This window comes from Mauremys reevesii, linkage group 10 (assembly GCF_016161935.1).
Source record: "Mauremys reevesii isolate NIE-2019 linkage group 10, ASM1616193v1, whole genome shotgun sequence".
NCBI classification, from domain to species: Eukaryota; Metazoa; Chordata; order Testudines; family Geoemydidae; genus Mauremys; species Mauremys reevesii.
Genome location: NC_052632.1, coordinates 38,645,447 through 38,667,407, shown reverse-complemented (window position 1 = coordinate 38,667,407; position 21,961 = coordinate 38,645,447). Strand labels below are relative to the sequence as shown.

Here is a 21,961-nt window from a genome sequence, read left to right as displayed (position 1 = left end):
ATATTAATATATATTTTACAACTGCCCATAAAAAAAGGCAGATATAATTAACTATTCCAGGACATGCACAGCAGCACTAAATCCTCGTTAACCCAAGAAATATAGAAATAATTTCTAAAGTACACTCCATACTTGGCACAGACCTATGAACAAGTTACCCATTCAAATCAATTACTATACCACACAGCATAAGCAGAGGCTACACAGTGCTGGAAAAAACCTGATATCCACTACCAAAAGGGCTAAGCTCATTAATCCGGAGTACAAGAAATGAGGATGGTGGCTTTAAAAAGCAAGGTCCAGGTGCAATGTCCAGACGAGAAGTCCTACTACCCACCCCCCACTACTCAACTGCTGAGAAGAGTGATGGGATTGCTACCAGAGTGCTGTTCCTGGGCCCTACCTTTTGTATGGGCGTCTGACATATGAAGTTTCACACACCCCCTCTAGAGTCTAGCTCTTGGAAAGCAAAAGAGGAGTGGTCTCTTCCCCACCCCCAAAATCCACAGCCTTTTGGCTGCAGTAAGGGGCACGCAGGGAAATTCTCTAATTCTCTGTCCCTTTCTAGAGCCTCCTGACAACTACAATGGAGAGAGCGTTTTGTCTTGTTCTATTCCTTCTCCAGGGTTTCTATTTTTAGTTCCTCTGCCACCATGAATAGCTCCAGTTTCCACCTCTGTTGCTGCTCAGCTTTCCTAAGCAGGAGCAGCTTTACAAAATCTGCATAATTCTTGTCAGTTTCATGTTGGACACAAGGATTGTGAGTAGCAAATGTGAAACTGACCAGCGTCTGTATCTCATTCTGCTGCTGGTAAAGCTATGAACATGGACAGAGGCTCTTAAGATATCTGTCTGTAGACTCAGGAAGACAGTACTACATTGGTTTACACTTGATTCAGAACCTTAAGGGCTAAAAAAAACCCTTAATTCTTCTACAAATTAAATCTTAAATTCTGCAGAAAAATTAACAGTAAAAAACGTTTTTAGCTACATCAGAAGCAGGACACCGGACAAACAAATCAGTGGGACCACTAGACAACTGAGGTGCTAAAGGAGCACTCGGGAAGACAAGGCCATTGCAGAGAAGCTAAAGGAAATCTTTGCATCTGTCTCCATCCTCACAGAGGATGTGAGGGAGATTCCCACACCTGAGCCACTCTTTTTAGGTGACAAATCTGAGGAACTTTGCCAGACTGAGGTGTTGATAGAGGAGGTTTTGGAGCAAATTGATAAATTAAACAGTAATAAGTCACCAGGACCAGATGGGATTCAACCAAGAGTTCTTAAGGAACTCAGATATTAAATTGCAGAGCTAACTGTGGTATATAACCTATCATTCAAATCAGTCTCCTTATCAGGTGAATGGAGAATAGCTAATGTGATGCTGTTGCAAAAAAAAGCAAATGCAATTTTGGGTTGCATTAACAGAGGTGATAGTACCACTCTATTCAGCGCTGGTTAGGCCTCAGCTGGAGTATTGTGTCCAATTTTTGGCCACCATTGTATACAAAGGATATAGAGAAACTAAAAAGGATCCAGACATGAGCGACAAAGATGATCAAAGGGATGGAATTCAAGCCATCTGAGCAAAGGCTTAAGGAACTGGGTATATTTAATTTGGAAAAGAGGAGATTAAGGGGGGGGGGGCGGGACATGACAGAGGTCTTCAAATTCGTGGCACACTTCAGTTCTCCAGATGGGCAGCAGTGGCAGAAAGCAGGCAAATTGCTCCCCTCTTGCTCTCATAAATAGGACATCTAGGCTTTCTTGGTAGTCAGATTTTTATTTTTTTGGGTCAACATTTAACTTTTCTTTTTAAGTATTGCGTAATGGGGAACAAAAGGGGCATTTGGGGGGTAAATTCACATGAAGAGCCTCAGGGATGGATTCAAATAAGTGATGACCAAAGACCTGATAAGCACTGTACTGGCTTCAGTGTTCGTTTTTCTCTGGAACAGATTCCAGTTTTGAAGTCTGCCTTCTCCATTCTAAACCTCCTGCTACACTTCTGAAGAGCTTACAAGAAAATATACTACCCCTTCACCACTATCACCACCAGAGCATCTATGTGCGCCCATGTACTGGTCGGCGGACAAGCTTCTGCCAAAATGCCACCGAAAAGCAGCATCATCAAGAGGCGTCGCCGCCAAAATGCGGCGTCACCAAGAGGCATCGTTCGGCAGCGATGCCTCTTGACGTTGCCACTTCTCGGCAGCATTTCAGTGGATGCTTGTCCGCCAGCCACGGTCCTCGGTGGCTCACTGTCCAGCACCCACCACCCGGAAAAGGTTGGGGCCCACTGGTTTACGAGATACAAGAGGCAAACAGCTGCCAGGGTATTTTGCATTTCAAAACAATCACTTTAACCAAAATCTACAGAGATGGTCACTTACGAGACAAAGGAGAAAACCCAATCTGTTCATTTTACCTGCTGTTTAATCAAAGAGGGCAGAAATTAAGAAACGCAGCAGAATGTGAATGGTCAGGGAACAACCACTGAATAAAATATTAAAAGTCTCTAAGAGAACAGCGTTTGGAGAGCTGGGCCCTAACAATCTTAAAAGTTCCTCTCTGTTGGGTGAAGGTTGCTAGATTCAGAGCATCCCCTTTAGTGAGACAGGTTAATAGAATTAACCTTTTAAAAAAGATAGGTGAGCATAACTGTGGAAGAGAGACCAGGACTGACAATGGAGCATCAGCCACTTTCATCTAGCCTTCGGGGTACTGGATTTTGAATCAAAGGCAATAAAAGATCTATGAGTCATGGGTCTACTTAAGACTATGGGCTTGGCTACACTGGAGAGTTGCAGCGCTGGTGGTGGGTTTACAGCGCTGCAACTTACACACCTTCCACACTTGCAAGGCACTTACAGCGCTGCATCTCCCTGGCTGCAGCGCTGGCTGTACTCCTGCTCTGCCTCAGGTATAACTATTGCAGCGCTGGTGATGCAGCGCTGCTCCGCCAGTGTGGCCACCAAAAGTGCTGTAATTGGCATCCAGCAGAATTTTCCCATAATGCTTTTAACTAAAGAACTCTCTTTGTTTTGTTATGATGCCTCTCTTTGTTTTGTTGTGAACTCGGGAAAACAAACACAGCTCCTGTTTGCTGTGAATGAGGCAGGCAGGGGGATGAATGTCTACAGCCTAGTGTTTGCTTTAGGAGAGAAACAGCACAGCGGGGAGTGGGAGTGGGGGAAAGGGAGTCCATCGGAGCAGCTGCTTATCTGGTCTCCAGGCTGTTTGCATTTAAGAGTGAATGAGGCGTCGGGGAAATGGTTAGAATTTGCAAGGCAGAGAGCTGACAGTGTCGGCTCCAAAAATCCACTCTCTCTCTCTCCCCCCCATGCTCCCTGTCACACTCCACCCCACCCCCTTCTTTTGAAAAGCACGTTGCAGCCACTTGAACGCTGGGATAGCTGCCCATAATGCACCACTCCCAACAGCGCTGCAAATGCTGCAATGTGGCCACACTGCAGTGCTGGTAGCTGTCAGTGTGGCCACACTCCAGCGCTTTCCCTACACAGCTGTACGACGACAGCTGTAACTCCCAGCGCTGCACATCTGCAAGTGTAGCCAAGCCCTATTTATCTGAAACATACAGTTGACTATAATAATGGTTGGGCTACCAAACATTACTTCCTAGTAGTCCACTGGGTTGCTTTGGTACAAATGGATTTGTCCAGCCTTGTGTTCATTACAGAATCATAGGACTGGAAGGGACCTCAAGAGGTCATCTAGTCCACTCATGGCAGGACTAAGTATTTTCAGACCATTCCTGACAAATGTTTGTCTAACCTGCTCTTAAAGATCTCCAATGATGGAGATTCCACAACTTCCCTAGGCAATTCATTCCAGTGCTTAACCACCCCCATTATAAATGAACTTATTTAATGGGCAATAAAATGCACTGACAGATAGACCAACAGTTTCTTTTGAAAAATTAGTGGCATAACACAGCTGTCCAGTCCCCTGATCTTTGCAGTGATGATACCACTTCAAAAGCCTCCCAAATTATTCCCTGGGCCATGTGTTGGAGTAAGATGCAGGAGCATGCAGGGATTCACACCCAAATGGCTGAGATTTCCCCCTTCAGGCATGGCAAGAGCTGGACATTAACTGCCTGTCAATCAACCCAGCAACTGTGACTGTGTTCTTATTACATTCATCAGACAGACCAATCACTGTGTCAGTCAATGCTGAGCTCTCACAAGGCAATCAGTATCCAAGACAGACAGGACTAGATTAAAGAAATGACTAAAAAGTAGCTATTTCCAGTATAACTAGAAAGTTTGCTTTCCCAACTAGAGAGTCACTGGTGAGTTTAGATAGAGCCTTTTTGAGAGAAAACGATGACGACTCGGGTTCCTCTTTGTTACAGATATCCAGAAATAATAGATTTCAGTACCACGGACACTAATGAGGGGCCTGTCACTCTGAACCTTCCCTCCCTTCCAGTTACTCCAGCAGCTGCTACCCTTTAATCGTTAGAAGGAAGTTACCAAGTTAAACAAAAGGAAATCATGACCGTTTAAATAGATAATCAGTTATTACCCACAGAGACTCTGTATCTGTGCCGAGAGAGGGTGGAAGAGGCCAAAGATACTGAATCCACCGTTCTTGCAGCAAGATCAAGAGGGTTGACCCGCTAACTCCAGAATCAAGTTTATGCCAATGTTCCCCAGAGTTAGCAATAGCCAAACACACAAGTGTTTATAAGAGCTTTCACCATGCAGCTATTAGCATTTCCCTAGTGGAAGGAAACTTCCCCACCTAACACAAAGGAAGTTACCCTTTATGGAGGAAGATGGGAAGACCTGGTACATACAGAAATGGAACTTTTCTATCATTATCCAAGTAAGCACAAACAGGGAACTCAATGTCTGATTGCTTTCTTACTGTATAGTGACAGCTTTTTTTGGAAACAAATGTAGAATTCCATATGGGAGACTCATCAGAAAGTTAGCTGACCCTGCAGAATGATCCATCCCTTAGATTTATAGAGTGCTTTTCATCCTAGACTTTAAGACGTTATGGAAACTATACAGACAGGAATCACTTATTCTCCCCCCTGCCCCACACACTGCAACAAAAAGAGCAGTGTTTACTAATTTACTGCTCTGATCCCTTTTCAGTTATTACTTAGTTTAATATACTGAGCACTTGACAAGGTAGGAGAGTGCCAAGTTGAGAAGATGACTGGAAAAAAGCTAATGTAGTGCCCATCTTTAAAAAAGGAAAGAAGGAAGATCCAGGGAACTACAGGCCAGTCAGTCTCACCTCAGTCCCTGGAAAAACCATGGAACAGGTCCTCAAGGAATCAATCCTGAACCACTTAAAGGAGGGGAAAGTGATCAGGAACAGTCAGCATGGATTCACCAAGGGCAAGTCATGCCTGACTAACCTAATTGCCTTCTATGATGAGATAACCGGTTCTGTGGATGAGGGGAAACCAGTGGATGTGCTATTTCTGGACTTTAGCAAAGCTTTTGATACAGTCTCCCACAGTATTCTTGCCAGCAAGTTAAAGAAGTATGGGCTGGATGAATGGATGGTAAGGTAGATAGAAAACTGGCTAGATGGTCGGGCTCAATGGGTAATGATCAATGGTTCCATGTCTAGTTGGCAGCCGGTATCAAGTGGAGTGCCCCAAGGGTCGGTGCTGGGGCGGGTTTATTCAATATCTTCATTAACGATCTGGAGGATGGTGTGGACTGCACCCTTAGCAAGTTTGCAGATGACACTAAACTGGGAGGAGTGGTTGATACGCTGGAGGGTAGGGATAGGATACAGAGGGACCTAGACAAATTAGAGGATTGGGCCAAAAGAAATATGATGAGGTTCAACAAGGACAAGTGCAGAGTCCTGCACTTAGGACGGAAGAATCCCATGCACTGCTACAGACTAGGGACCGAATGGCTGGGCAGCAGTTCTGCAGAAAAGGACCTAGGGGTTACGGTGGATGAAAAGCTGAATATGAGTCAACAGTGTGCCCTTGTTGCCAAGAAGGCTAATGGCATTTTGGGTTGTATAAGTAGGGGCATTTCCAGCAGATCAAGGGATGTGATCATTCCCCTCTACTCAGCACTGGTGAGGCCTCATTTGGAGTACTGTGTTCAGTTTTGGGCCCCACACTACAAGAAGGATGTGGATAAATTGGAGAGAGTCCAGCGGAGGGCAACAAAAATGATTAGGGGGCTGGAGCACATGACTTATGAGGAGAGGCTGAGGGAACTGGGCTTGTTTAGTCTGCAGAAGAGAAGAATGAGGGGGGATTTGATAGCTGCTTTCAACTACCTGAAAGGGGGTTCCAAAGAGGATGGATCTAGACTGTTCTCAGTGGTAGCAGATGACAGAACAAGGAGTAATGGTCTCAAGTTGCAGAGGGGGAGGTTTAGGTTGGACATTAGGAAAAACTTTTTCACTAGTAGGGTGGTGAAGAACTGGAATGGGTTACCTAGGGAGGTGGTGGAATCTCCTTCCTTAGAGGTTTTTAAGGTCAGGCTTGACAAAGCCCTGGCTGGTATGATTTAGTTGGGTTTGGTCCTGCTTTGAGCAGGGGGTTGGACTAGGTGACCTCCTGAGGTCCCTTCCAACCCTGAGATTCTATGATTTCCATACTCTGGCTTTGCTCTCTTTTAACCCCCCCACCCCGCCCTCCTTCCACCCTCCCCCACCCCCCGAGTATTAGGTTATGAAGATAGAGCCTTCTATAAGATGCAATTCTTAGAGAAGATGAGGGAAATTTACCTCATTAGTTGAACTAAAATGTCACCAGGACAAATATAAATACAAGTCTTGTTTGTACACATCTTAGTAGAAATAAGGAAGGAAATAAACCGCACAACAAGAAACAATGACCTCCTGTACTAGGAGCTCTGTATGTTAGAATAACTGTTTATCCAACCTTTGTCAATTTCAAATTCAGGCCCTTAGATTGTGTCTCTTATACACACTCCCTGCTTAACTTTCACATTAGATTACAGCTCCAAAATAAACTCTGATCCAATTTCTTGGCTAAGGTCCAGCACATTCATTTCAGGCATTTTTTTTACATAAGTTTGTTGACTGAAACTGAGTTCTGTGATTAACTGGATTCCTGGTAGAGATGAGGGCTAGCTGATGTGTCAGCAGTTTGATCAGGCAAAGAGAAAATTCTCTCCATCCTCCACTTGTTTATATTAGGCAGACAACGTTTTGGCAGACTCATTCCCAGCAGCAAGAAGTGATTTAGGCCTGGGCACCTCCCACCTAACACTGCTATTGCATGTAACCTCTCCATCCCCAACAACTGACTCCCTACACGAAAGAAGAAGGTGGCCTGCTCCCAATATCCCTATAAACAAATACTCAGACTCAGGGGTAGAGAGTTTATCTGGAACACGGTAGCAAAGCAAAGATAGGCCAATGAAATTTTGGGCCACACATCCAAAAGCACGGCAAAGAGCAGAAAAGTAATAGTCTAGGTGGCTCTGAATATTGTGTTCAGTTCTGGTAATCGCATTACCAGAAAAAGAGCAATGAACTAGAGGAAGAACTACAAGAATGATTAGGAGGTTGGAGGTAATAAGATTAAAGACATTTATAACTATGTATCATTTAGCTAAGCATCAATTAAAGGTACAGAAGACTCTGTCCGCACATTTTTTAAGTGTGTACACTCTAAAAGGGAAAGAAACTATTTAATACACCTCTACCCCGATATAACATGGTCCTCGGGAAACAAAAAATCTTACCATGTTATAGGTGAGACCACGTTGTATCGAACTTGCTTTGGCCTCCCCGTTCCTTGCTCCCTGACCACCCCCTCCAGAGACCCCTGTCCCTAATCACCCCCAGGACCCTCCCACACCCAACCCCCGCTCCTTGTCCCCTGACTGCTCCAACCCCTATCCACACCCTCCGCCCCCTGACAGGCACTCACCGGCAGCGGCAGGAAGTGGAGCAACGTGGCCCCAGCCCGCTCCACTCCGCCACCTCCCGCTCTGCTTCCTGCTGCTGGTGAGTGCGGAGAGGTTGGGGAAAGGACGCCCCCCGTACTCACTTGTGGTGGGAAGCGGAGCGCCGCAGCTAGGAGCTGGCAGAGTAGAGCGGGCTGGGGACAGGCTGCTTCGCTTCCCATTGCCGGTGAGTGCGGGGAGGTTGGGGAAAGGACACCCTCCGTGCTTACCTGCAGTGGGAAGCGGAGCAACGTGGACCCAGCCCGCTCCACTCCGCCACCTCCCAGCCGCGGCGCTCTGCTTCCCACCGCCAGCGAGTGTGGAGATGTTGGGGAAAGGACGCCCCCCGTACTCACCTGCGGCGGGAAGCGGAGCACCACGGCTAGGAGCTGGTGGAGTAGAGTGGGCTGGGGGCGGGCTGCTCCGCTTCCTGCCGCTGCCAGTAAATGGGGGGGGGTGGGAAGGGAGGGAAATCCCTTCCCCCAAGCCTCCTCCCCTGAGCGACACGGCTGGGGCCGAGGTGAGGGAAGCAGAGCAGGCTGCTCCCGGGCCACTCTGGGACTGAAGTGCCCCCAAAATTGCCCCCACACAGCTCCTGCCTCCTAGACCGTGGCAGGGCGGGAGGAGCCCCTGACCGCTCCCAAGACCCTCTGCCCCTTATCCAACCCCTTGACCGCAGCCTGGCCCCCTTAACATGCTGCTCAGAGCAGCGTGTCAGAGCTTTACCGTGTTGTATGCGAATCTGTGTTATATCGGGTCGCATTATATCGGGGTAGAGGTGTATAAATAAGAGGGGGTATAAGTGAGAGTGGCAATGGGTTGAAATTATTGGAAAATAAGGGGAGATTATCAGAAAAGCTTCCCAATAGTGAAATCTCTTAGCCTGAGGAATTGGTTCCCAGAGGTAGTGCTAGAAGTACTGTCACTTGCGGTATTTAAAACCAGATTGAACATTTACTAGTGCTTTGTGCAGTAGGGAACAGTCCTACACTTGCCTCAGGGAGATGGACTAGATGGCCTAACATAGGAGTAGGCAAACTATGGCCTAGGGGCCGGATCCGGCCCCTCAGGGCTTTGGATCCGGCCTGCGGGATTGCCCCCCATGGTGCCGCGGGCCCCGTGCTGCTCTCAGAAGTGGCCAGCACCACTTCCCCGCGGCCCCCGGGCAGGGAGGGCAGAGGGCTCCGTGCGTTGCCCTTGCTCCAGGCACTACCTCCGCAGCTCCCATTGGCCAGGAACGGGGAACTGCGGCCAATGGGAGCTTCGGGGGACGTACCTGGAGGCGCAGCAAGGGCAGCGCATGCAGAGCTCTCCACCCCCCTCCAAGGGCCGCAGTGCTTCCTGGAGCATCGTGGGGCTGGGGACAGGGCAGGCATGCAGGGAGCCTGCCCTGGCCCCGGTGCGCGCCGCTGCCACCCCGGAGCCGCTTTAGGTAAGTGGCGGCATGCTGGAGCCTGAACCCCATCTGCACCCCGCCCCCAACTCACATCCCAACTCCCTGCCCTGAGCCCCCTCGTACACCCCTCACCCCTCCTGCACCCTAACCCCTTACACCCCTGTGCACCCAATCCCCTGCCCCGATCCCCCGCCACACCCCTCCTGCACCCCAACCTCCTTCCTTGAGCCCCCTCGTACACCCTGCAGCCCTCCTCTGCCCCAATCCCTTGCCCTGAGCCCCTTCCTGCACCCCCCTGAAACACACCCCTCACACTCCCTCCCACATCCCAACCCCCTGCCCTGCATACAATTTCTCCACCCAGATGTGGCCCTCGGCCCAAAAAGTTTGCCCACCCCTGGCCTAACACAAACATTTTCTATATTTAGATTCCATGACTACTGCAATCAAATATAACTCACTGACCCATACATCATTAATCCCTCAGTCTGACAGCTTGCTGTCTGCTAGGAAGGTATTGGTACTGGAATTGCAGGGGTGCATTCACACAGTTGGGGAAAACTTGCACAATGACTGCTTATACTATGCTTTGCACTAAACAGTGCTATTAACCTCTGCACAGGACTGGAAAGTGTATTAGTGCTGCAGCTAGTATTGAGATGCACTGTTCGGGCCACTTAAGGAATTAATATGTTTGTCAACAGGATTTTACATGATGAAAACTTCAAGTTAAAGGAACATCACGCTTAAAAATCAAGTTTTACATTCTTGTAACAGCTAAGATTACTTTAAATGGAATGGGTGGGGGGAGGTGAGAGGCGGAGGGATGTATCTCCCTAGGTATCCGAATGTGTTTTGTGCACCTAACAGCACTACATGCAGTTTCCTGTTTGTTTGGACCTTTCACACAGCAACAGGCAAAAGTGGTTATAAAAAGAGAATAACTGTAAAACTACAACATTTGGACATGGACATTCAGGAATACATATAGTACCTGAAACTACTTTCAACTCATCATTTTAAATTGACTAGATTTCAAATTTTTAACAATAAAGCATGTTAGCAGCTTTACTGGCAGATGCTATTCAAATCCAGGCAGAACATGAGAAGCTCATGAACTGTACTGCCTCATATCACAAGCAAGATACCAAAAGTGCCAAGATGGTCACATGTACTGAATCCTGCGACAAACCCTCTCAGGAGCCAGGAGTCAATCCACACAGGCTCTTCATGCTACTGACAGCTAAGCCTTGGTTCCAATTATCACAAGTCATGTGAACCTAGTCTGATAGTTCACAACACAACTCTGTTCCACTGTAGCTCCTTTTCTCCAAATCCTGGCCTTATTCCCTATTGTAAGCGTATCCCCTTTTACCTTAATGCTTTTAATGTCTGAAACATGGCAGATAAAGAGGGTTATACTGCAAATACTGTGGTACAGTGTATGGATCCAAGCCTCTGTAAATGAATAACCATGCTTGTTGCACTCAGGTGACAGATGCCCCCTGTGGAAACACTTCCCAGTTATCTCCTGGAGGAGCCATGGAATAAGCATCCTCAGAAGTAAACAGACTAGCATACCAGTGCAAAATTCCTTGTTAGTATTTTGGGGTACGACGATCCGTCTGTAGACGACGGGCTCTGATTCCAGGATGTTCTCGTCATGCCGGTAGCGTGCTGGCCTCTCGTTGGGGGTACCCCTGGAGCGAGTGCCACTCCTCCTCTCGTAAGTGTCAATCTCTTCAAACACTGCTGCCTTGTCAAAAAGCGCCAGGTTCCCTTCAAAATCAAAATCTGTGTCTGGGATTTCCTCAATGTCATCTCCAAAACACTCATCGTCTTTACTCTTCATCTGCCCATTCTTCAGGCCACTCTTCTTTGGAGTCACCTGGTTTGGGTGGCGGCTACTGGATGACCCTAAACAAAAAATAAAACAGGTTGAAACCCAGCCACAAGTGTCACAAACATTCATTCAGATGCCTCCTTTTGTACAATTATCTAAGTTGGGTGTTCAAGATACTGCATGATTAGCAATAGTGCGTGCTGCCAGGAGGTGGTAGACAGGCATTGTGCCGGCTTTCTCACACAGCGTTTTTAGTGCACCTCCAAATCCTGCTGAGCTGCTACTCCCTCTTACAAACAGACTGCCAACAATGGCAAGTTGTGCAGTAGGCAAAAATCCACCGGAGACTAGGCAGAAGCTCCCATTCACACAGTTCTAAGGAAAAATCAAGCTTTGCAGCAGTAGTGTGCGTACATTTATTATACTGCCCCTTAAAAATCATTTAAGCCTCATCTGGGTTGCCTCCCCATTATCGCTTATGTTTGTGGGTAGAAATTATTTCTCACAGAGCAACACCAAGACTTCCCATCACAAAAGTACCTCAGAATTCCTTGTGCTAGTGACTACATGCCTCCTTGAAAGCAATGCAGCCACCAATATGGGGAATTTGGGTGTTCATCTCTGATCTAATCAAAGGTTTCTGGCTCCACATGGCTCAGCTGGAAAGTTGGCCTGGACAGAGTGAAAAAGTTAAGGGTCAAGAAGTATTACTGAGCTGCTGATGGGCAGCAAGAGTCACATAAAGAGCATTTAAAGTGGGGCTTTCCATATATTGTATGTAAGGTATTCAGAACGGCAGACAAATTGTTACCCTCTACATTTACATTTTAAAGCTTCAACCAGTACTTCAGATTGCTATTTAATTTCCCCCTTTATCTCCTGCTGCCTCACCCACAGACATCCCTTCATTTTTATCACTGTTTCCAGCAAGAGAAAATACAGTGACCCTCAACTCAAAAGTTTCAACTGCACCCCTGCACTGTGACCAGACTGATTTGAAGCTAGAGTTCCAGACCTGAAAAAAGATTTGCATTAAGCCCCTATCATCAATGGCCTGACACTTATTCATTGAACAAACTACTTCATTGCAAACTCTATGAGACAGGAACATCTTATGTTTGGACAATTCTAAGCACACTACCACTGCTCAACACAATCATATTAGCCACAGCTACCGCCCCTTTGAGCCACTCTCTGTGTCCTTATAGAAACAGAAAATAATCAATTGATAGAGACAAGGGATTCCCAAGTTGTCAAAAAGACATGCTGACATCACCAGTGCTGATGAGTTAACTAATCTGTAAAGCAGTGCTTTCTTTGCAGGGAAGTGGCAAACTCAGATCATACCTGGCTTGCTCACAGGGGAGTTACTTGTTCATTTGAGTAAACTAGTGGTAGCTCATTCCAGTATAATGTTCCCTTCTAGACTGTCTGACCTGCTTTGGGAATCTCTTCCCATTTGTAAGTAGCACTGCAATCACATGCAAGCTAACAAGATTGAATGAGACTATGTACTCTTGTACGAAGAAAAATTCACCTCATGTGACACTTGGAAATGATAGTTCACAGAACTATTACAACCCATTGGAACAAGCACCCCAAAGTGCCATAATTTCTGGTGATATGACTTGTATGTGCTGGTCTTTGTGGGCAAAGTCCAGCCCCCAGAATGTACACTTGTATCAATCAGACTCCATGGAACACTCTCCACACTGCCATATTCTCACAATTATTTTCTTCCATCATGTCATGAAATGTATGGTTCCACTGTTTCTGAATTTAAAATCACTTCATTTACAGATTAGTCTAAACATGCTCCAGCCGCAACATTAAAAAGTTGACAGAACGCGAGTGCAGGGGAGCTTTCAGATAAGACTTACAAAAAAACCCAAAACAAAACAGGAATTCCAGTCTGTTCTGTGTGGACACAAAGGATCCCAAGGCATTTTAAGAGAAGAGGGCTTTGTCCTGCTTTCCTCAGTCAACCCATTTTCATCCTTGCATACTGTTGTGTAGTACACTAGTTGCTGAGGTGGTTGTTGCTTTCCACGACAAATGTGTCCAAATTTCAGTGGTGCAGTATGTGCATACATCACTGTATCTTGTAAGCTGTTGTTGTAACCTTTGGGGCGAGAAGTACTATGAAAATATACAATATATAAACCTTTGAATACCCTATTATAAAGTTGGCTATTACCCTACTGTACCCCAATTCCCATCTGCGACTAGTGGGAAATACAAGACAATCTACGAATAACTATGATTCTATTACAGAGGTAACAGGATTTACAGAACTGGCAGAATTTTAGAGAGCTGTTGCAAAGCTACTTGTCTAGGCAAGTTCTTTCTGTCTGGACAGACAAATTATTCACCTGGGATCAGAGACTTTGTCAAGCTCTACCTGACAAGGTCAATCTGCAGAAAGTTTGAACTTTCTTAAAGTCTCTGTGCGTGCTGTGGGTTGGATCCTCTACTCCCTTCACAGAAATCCCACTCCCTTACCATAGCACTAAACACTTCCATTAAAAAGTACAGGTTCCTGTTTAGCATAGGAAGGTCATTGAATTTTAGGTTGATTCTACATGTGCATTAATTCAACTACAGCTGTCAACTGCTATATTTACTCAGAAGCAGCTAAGAACATCGAGCCATTTTTAGCCAAGCTAGCAATGAACAGAATCCACAAACTCAGTAGGCCAAGTTAACATCTATGGAGAGATCTGTGTAAGTGCCTCAACCTGTTTACAGTTTAAGCTCCAGTGGCTAACCCCAAAATAGCCTCCACTCCTTACCAGTAAGATAGATGGCCATAAAGCAAACTATCCTCTTTTCCTCCCTGGCAATAGGCTCACTGGATAGAGAAAGTTCTACCAAGACACACACCAGACAGCTGCATCTGTGGCTTTGCAATCTTAAGCAATTTTCTCTGGAAAACAAAGAGAACTCACTGAATAACACGTCTGACTTATTGGGGGGGGTGCTAGTGGTGGAAGGTATCATTTGGTTTTGCCCTTTGTTTATGTAAAAGGACACATACCGCGAGACCGGTTCTCGCTTACTTTTGATTTTAGAAATTTGTGTGTTCTTGTTTTTGCTGGAGTACTCTAGATGACTTGAGTGTGCTTTCCCAGCCCTCCACTGAAAGGGATGTTGACTCTTTCACAAAACTTTCCTCTTAAGTATGTGTCAGATGTTTGAGTTAAACAAAATAGTTTTAAGCATTCTGACTAAAAGGCTCTTCTCCACAATTGTTCAGCTTCCAGTATCCCATGATGCCATGAACACACTACTTCTCCAGCAAAGACAGGAAAGTCAAGGCCTGGTATTTCTAAAATTAAAAAAAAAAAAAAAAAAGCAGAAACCCTTGAATTTTCTTCATTAGTCAAACAAGGAAAAAGGGCACTGATTTTTTTCCATTATAGGTTGCCTTTAAAAAATCCAAAGGTGGCGATGACGTAAGAGAATTTTACTGTCAGAGAAGAATCTGTTTTGTTTTTAAACAAAGTGTATTTATGTCTTTGTATTATAGAAGCCATTCTGAACAAGTGACTGTGGAAACGGCATAACTGTTAAAAGGTTTCTATAAAATCAGAGCACTTAAGTCACGTTTCCCCCCCCCAAGACTTCTTCTAGCCTGACACTGCCACACAGCTGTGGAAACTTTCCCCGAAAGTTTACCAGCTAAAGCACAAAATCTACTTGCCTGTCCAGATGGAGACTGATGGAAGTTTAATAACTTTTCAAAAAAGTTCTCTTAACCTTGGGTAAGTAACATTTTTTATGCCACACTAGAGGGAAAGGATTAATTACATAATACTATTACTTATATGGCAGCTCCTGCAAAATCTAAGGCCAGACGTATACACAATTCTTGTACAGTTATAGACATTTTGGTTAGGGATATGATTTTTTTAAATGAAATTATACCAACACAACACATAGCATGGATGCATAATGGTATACAGGTGCTCGCTAGGGACAGTGAAATTGATTATACACCTGTACACACACACACACACACAAAATGTTCTCATCAATTTCTTTCCAGTAGAAGCTATCCAAGGTTCTCTGTAACTACAGTAGGTAGTTCATTTTCAGACACAACTGTGACTTTCAAGTTGATAGCATTCTTTAAAGCTGTCATCTTACTACAATCAGAAGACAAAAATGAGATGAACCAAGAGATTTTTCTACATTAAAGAAGCCACACAGAGGGGAAGGATCTATTTTTCACGCTGATAAAGGATTCAAAAAAAATTGGCAGATGACATGCAAATGCAAAAGATTAGGAAACAGGAATAAATAAGGAATTCAAGCAAGAAGAACTGTAGCACCTGGAACTGCAACATACAGAACGTGCATGCCAGCCCCTTTAGCAGTCATTTATCTGTATAGTTTTGTGGGGGGAGGGAAAGGTTTCAGTTACATCTCACTTCCAATCTCTTTGCTTCGATCAATACAGTAACATTGCAGAGAGCTTCCAGGAAAGCATTCAAAGACTCAAAACTAGGCAAATGATTCCCTGCAGAACTCCTGAAGAGTCTAGTTCAATAAGCCCCAGAGCCTACGCTGAACGGTGTCAAGAGAAATCTGCTTTTCACGTCAACGTCAGCTATTACTCCAATCCAACCCACTCCTGTTACCAAATGAGTGTTTTTAGACTCATTGCCAGACTCTTCTGAAAACAACGACATTCTACTCTTCACTTGCCCTGAAAAACAAAACATGGACATAGAAGCATCCCCATGTGGTGGTTCCAGGGGATAGTGCGCACTGAGGTGAATGGAGTGTAAATGCTGACAGAACAGAAAACTGCATTAGAGAAGTAGAGAGAACAATGATGGGAAAGCTCCCCCAAGCTCCCTGCAGACATATTGAGTGAGAGCCAAGATCATGCCCCTTCAAAATTAAACACACACAATTGTGGAGGGCAGCTCTTTAATCCACGCTGATGGTCGCCAGCTCTGCAATACTGCTGACCACCAGAGTTAGCTCTTGTGTAATGAGTCCGTTACACCACCACAAGAAAACTTGCGTAATTCATGGTTGCCAGAGCATATCAGAGTTGTGTCCTGGACATTGTGACCTCCAGTCACAGAGCCTTTTCTGTGGATGGTTTGTGACCTAGATAAGGCCAAAGGTAATAAACCACACAGACTGGGGGAAAAGAAAGAAAACAAGGAGAGAGCATAGGAAAAAAAAAGTAAAGCTGAGGTGAGGGAAATGGTTAACTCAGAAGACTAATAGGATGCAGAGCTGTTGACCATAGGTGGCAGGTTTGTATAATTTTTGGTGGGGCCCAAAATGGTGGTGCCCCCCCGCTCCCGCCCTGTAAGCCGATATAAAATGAAGCTACAACGCGTCAGTGCCACAAGATTACAAGGGTCAATTAAAAGTGGAAAGTCAGAAGCAGCACTTGCCTACTTCAATATACAGTATTATATTTTGTTGCACCTGTTGTGATGAAGTGGGAATGTTCTTAATATTTTCTCTGAATACTGTATGGGTGCCTCAGTTTCCCCTGCAAGATGCCAACTGAAGGTGTTGGGGACAAAGAGATCAGGTGGCCTCCTTGTCCGGAAGAGACACAGAGGCCAGAGGAGGGAGTGTCAGTTTGGAGCTGGCTGGGGAAATGGGAAGAGACCCAGAACTTGGTTCTGGGCTCCCACCCCCCAAGATGGACCTGACAGAGGGGTTCTGTTTTCTGTACCAACAAGCTCTGTTTAAACTGTGTTCCCGTCATCTAATAAACCTTCTGTTTTACTGTCTGGCTGAGAGTCACATCTGACTGCAGAGTTGGGGTGCAGGGACCTCTGGTTGCCCCAAGACCCGCCTGGGCAGACTCACTGTGGAAAGTGCATGATGTGGAAGGGCTGAATGCTCCAAGGTCAGACCCAGGAAGGTGTAAGCTTCTTTCCCTGGAGACAGTATGCTCCGAGAGAGGAAGGTTGGGGGTGGGGAGGTGATACCTTATTTTAAATCAACCGGGGGGGCTCCCAGCTGAAGAGGTGGCTGGGAGCACTCAGGGTCAAATTAAAGGGCTCGGGGCTCCGGCGGCTGGGGGAACCTGGCAGTGTCAGCTCTAGGTTTTTTGCTGCCCCAAGCAAAAAAAAAATTTGTTTGCCCCACGTCCCAGCCCTGGGCTCCCCCCTGTACCCCCCTGCTGCCCCCATCCTGGGCTCTCCCCCCACTGACCCACACCCCCTGCCGCCCCAGCGCTGGGCTTCCCCGTTTCCTCCCCACCAGTGCCCCAGCCCTGGGCTCCCCCACACCAGTGCCTCCCCTCCCCCCACACCTCCTGCTTCCCCAGCCCTGGGTCACTGGTAACGCTCCCAGGGCAGGTCATTCAGCAGGAATTTTGTATGTGCACAAAGCACAGACAGGATTGGTTCCCATATGGTTACAGAGGTGCAGTAAAGTGGAACAATTTTCAGCTTGTGTGATTGGAAGATATCTGGATGCATATTATAAGACTGTCCTCCATAAATGAGGAAAAGTTGAGGTGCCTTTATTATTCTTTTGTTCCACTCTTTCTTTCTATGGGGAATTTGCCAATGCAATATCACTGTCTTCCTTAAACAAACAAAAAGGCAATGGCTGTTGAAAATAGCAATTCCAGTGCTAATAAGCATTTCTTGCTCCATTTTATCCTGCTTTTTCTACAGCAAGTTACAGTGGATCAGTATATTTGATTTGGGAGAAATGAAGTAACAGCTGCCCAAACTGAGCTTGAGCACTCCTGAATTTTGAGGTGCTCAAATCTGGAAGGCAGGTGCTGGGGTGGGGGTGGGGCTGTGGGCTCTGTGGGGGAGCACAGCAGGATGTATACAGCAGCGTGTCTGGAGCTGCATGGAGCCAGACACGCTGGTCTGAGTGGCACAGTAAGGGGGCTGGAGGTTGGAGAAGGGGTAGGGAGTTCCAGGGGGCAGTCAAGGGACAAGGAGCAGGGGTGGCTGGATGGGGCAGAGGTTCAGGGGGGCAGTCAGGGGAGAGTCAGCGGTTGGATAGGCATGGGAGTCCCAGGGGTTTAATCAGTGGACAGGTAGGGGGTGGGGTCCTGGGGGAAAGCTGGGGGGGGTCTCAGGAGGGGGAAGTTGGGGACAAGGAGAAGGGAGGCTTAGATAGGGGATGGGGTCCCAAGGGGCAGTTGGAGCAGGGGTCTTGGGAGGGAACAATCGGGGGACAAGGAGCAGCAGCATTTAGATAGGGGGTGGGGGTCCTGGGGGGCAGTTGGGGCAGAGGTCTGGGGAGGGGGCAAACAGCGGCTGCATGCCGGGATTGAAACAGCCCTGGGCTGCCGGCAGCAGCGGGGAGCCATAAGCCCTTTAAATCCCAGCCAGGGCTCGGAATCTCTGCGGGCAGCCCAGAGCCCTCTGATTCCTGGACGCAGCTGAGATTTAAAGGGCTCCGGGCTCCCTGCAGCTGCGGACAGCCCAGAGCCCTCTGATTTCCAGCGGCAGCTGAGATTTAAAGGGCTCTGGGCTCCCCGCCGCTGCGGGCAACCCAGAGCCCTCTGACTCCCTGCCATGGCTGGGATTTAAAGGGCTCTGGGCTCCCCGCCGCTCCAAATACTGGTGGAGCAGAGCCCCTGACTTTGAATATTCCTGGGGCTTTAGCCCCAGGAGCCCATATAAGTTGGGGCCCATGCTGTTGACCTCTAGGGCACTGGCTTGAATCTAATGCAGATCAGTAGTTCCTGAGATTCCTAACTGATGGCTGTTCATATATTGCTCTTGCCTTTGCTATACCTGTTCTGTGGATAAACAGCAGACAGTGTGTCCGGGGTTTTCAATCCAGCTCATTCATGAGCATGCAATTTTCTCACTCTCATCACAGGCACACACACACAAACAACTTCTCCTCTCCCAGCCCATTCATTCTCCCAATACACCAGAAAAGTCATTGCTAGCCAGCCTTCTGTGTCTGTGTGTTCAGCTTATTCAAGTGAAAGATGTATGGCTTGGCATCAACTTGGCAGTTTGCCATGTCACAAAGAAAAGCACTTCCTTCGGAAAAAGTAAACAATACTTCCTGAACTTCTTTACCTTTCAATTATAAACAGTCAAGCAAGTATAAAGTCTCCAGTGAGTTGGCTGCCTTCCTGTAAGATCCCCCGGGGAGCTTTTACTACCAGCCCTAGCATGAATGAGCACAGTGCCAGCATTGCACGTAACCCATTGTTGTGTAACCCACACTGCCATTAGTTATTGATTTCTGTCACACAACCAAGCACTGTAAAGGGAGAACTATGTCCCTGACTTAGCACGCTAAAGTCATCGAAAGGTCAGTTGCAGCTGTTTTAACCCCAGCCACTATACCTTCTGAGAGAAAGCTCCAGAGAACGTCTCAGTGCATTCCTCCATGGACTTCTTAATACCCCCTCTTGCAGCTAGCATCTCTTGCATCCCACTTCTGACAGATTCACACATTTAATCTGCTCCCCCAAACCTATACATTTCAGAGAGGTTAGGAGTTTTGATCTGTTTACAATCCAAGTTGTCATGCACTGGACTCTCAAACATCTAATACAGAGGGTCCAAGACTCTCCACCAAAACTGTGGGGGACTGAGAAGATGACTGAATAAAGTTGTAGATCTAACACCTGTAGATGTCTCAAACTCAAGCCTGCCTTATGTTTTCATTGGTTTCCAAAGATTTTCAGACAGTTTTAAGTCAAATCAGTAAAAGAAGATGTGACATTTTGGGTTTTTCTCAGAGTAACTGTTTTCTGTCTCTTGTGTTTAAATACGAATTTGAGGGGTTTTAAGCTCTCTCTGCTAACTACAGAGCTACCAAAAGGCTAGCAAGGTGGTGTAAACTGGTGCAACTAGCACACAAGCTTCATTCAGTTAGCTCAAAGCAAAGCAGGTCTCAGATTACAGCTGTATAAATCTATATTTGGGAAGCTGAAAGAGGGACTTTCAGAGAGATGCCCCGGGGATATAACTTGGAGTGGCAGGATGCAATTAAGGAAAATTCAGGAAACTTACTAAGTGAGATTTAAGAGACTATGGAAGGGACTTGATGGAAGCACTATCAAATTAAACATTTAAAAACTAGACAGGATTAAGGTGACAAATGTCTATACCCAAATGCAAGGACTATGGGGAACAAACAGGAAGAACTTGAAGCGAGGATGGCATAGTATTTTCCAGAGGTGTTTTTTACCATGTAAAATCACGCCTTTTACCACCTCAGGAAAAACCAGCTAGTCCCAGTTTAAGGCATTTTCCAGTTTAAAAACTGTTACATTAATGCATACGCACATTACACTTAGTTTTAGTTACATATTCAAGTTGTGCTTACCTAAGGCAATAGATCAAGAGATTAATTTAAGGTTGTACAAATAAAAAATAAAACTGCAGTGAGCGAAGTATTAATATGTTGTTATAATAGTGAATGTTGGAATGTCGTATACACTTTGGTTGGATATTTTTCCAAGGAAGTCACACGTCATGACTCACTTCATATTTTCAATATTATATAAACAAAAGTAAAAAACATCCGATTATGTGAAAATGACAATAATCCAGAGCTGTAGGTTTGAAGCATTAAACAATCAGAAACATGCAGAGTTGTAGACTACAAGTCCAGGTATATTTGGCCACATAGCATTCTGTAGCAGACCACCAAATTTGATGGAGCAGATAGCCCAAGCCTATTCCTCAGTTTTGAATGTATCCAAAGTTTAAAAGATTTGTTCTATGCTTGCTGAACTTGAGACACATGCAATTGTACTACCGGTTCTATGAAGTCAGATGGAATATCAGCACTCTTTAGATTTCCCCCACCATATTAAAGGAAAGCTTTTTCCTTGATAGCGGATGAAAACATTGATTTTGGATACAGCAATTCTTCTACTTTAAATGCAAGTAAATATGGCAGAAAGTCAGGATTTTTGCTGAGCAACCACTGTCTTACAATTTCTTCTTGTTCAGCTGACAAATTTCTTTCCTGCATATTTTGCAAAAAGGAGGTTGGCCAACATGTGTACAGGAGTAATTGCCTCAGGAAATCTTTTGTACTTTTACTTTGCATGGTGCAATATCTTCATTTATCAGTAGACCCAACTATAATTTGTACGCTACAGCAATTGTTGATGTGTTCCTTTGGAGTCCGTCAAGTGCCACTGCAACTGATTTCAATCGACTGATCAAGTTATTTCCCTCTTGGTAAATCCTTTGATTATCAATTATACTGACCATCCTATCTTCAAGTTCTGCCTCATGATCACTTACAATCCTGAGATAATGTGGCTGATTATTAAACATATCACTAAGACACTAGGGCCTGAGAAAATACACCCTAGAATATTCATGGAGCTGACTGAGAAGATAGCTGAGCCATTAGTGATGATCTCTGAAAAGTCACGGAAGACAGGAGAGTTTCCAGAAGACTGGAAAAGGGCAAACATAGTGTCAATCTATAAAAAGGGAAATCAGGATAATCCAGGGAATTACAGACCAGTCAGCTTAACTTCAATACCCAGAAAGATAATGGAGCAAATAATTAAGCAATTTGCAAATACTCAGAAAATAATAAAGTGATAAGTAACAGTCAGCATAGATTTGTCAAGAACAAATCCTGTCAAATCAACCTAATGGCTTTCTTTGACAGGATAACAAGCCTTGTGGAGGGGGGAAAGCAATAGATGTGGTATATCTTGTCTTTAGTAAGGGCACGTCTATACTGGCACAGTTACAGCGCTGCTCAGAGAATGTTGAAGGGAAACCGCTGTTAGGTGTTCACACTGTCAACTGCCTATATAACATGTTCACACTTGCA

At 45.7% G+C, this 21,961-nt stretch overlaps 1 protein-coding gene across 3 annotated transcripts in view; it reads right to left on the bottom strand.

Annotated features, from left to right (window-relative positions):
- EDC3 (enhancer of mRNA decapping 3) overlaps nucleotides 1-21,961 on the bottom strand; it is a 61,906-nt gene that overhangs the window by 15,728 nt on the left and 24,217 nt on the right. For all 3 annotated transcript variants that reach the window (XM_039491183.1, XM_039491184.1, XM_039491185.1), the window contains exon 4: nucleotides 10,915-11,250. In XM_039491183.1, coding sequence (XP_039347117.1) covers nucleotides 10,915-11,250 — 336 coding nt within the window. The remainder of the gene's footprint in view (nucleotides 1-10,914; nucleotides 11,251-21,961) is intronic.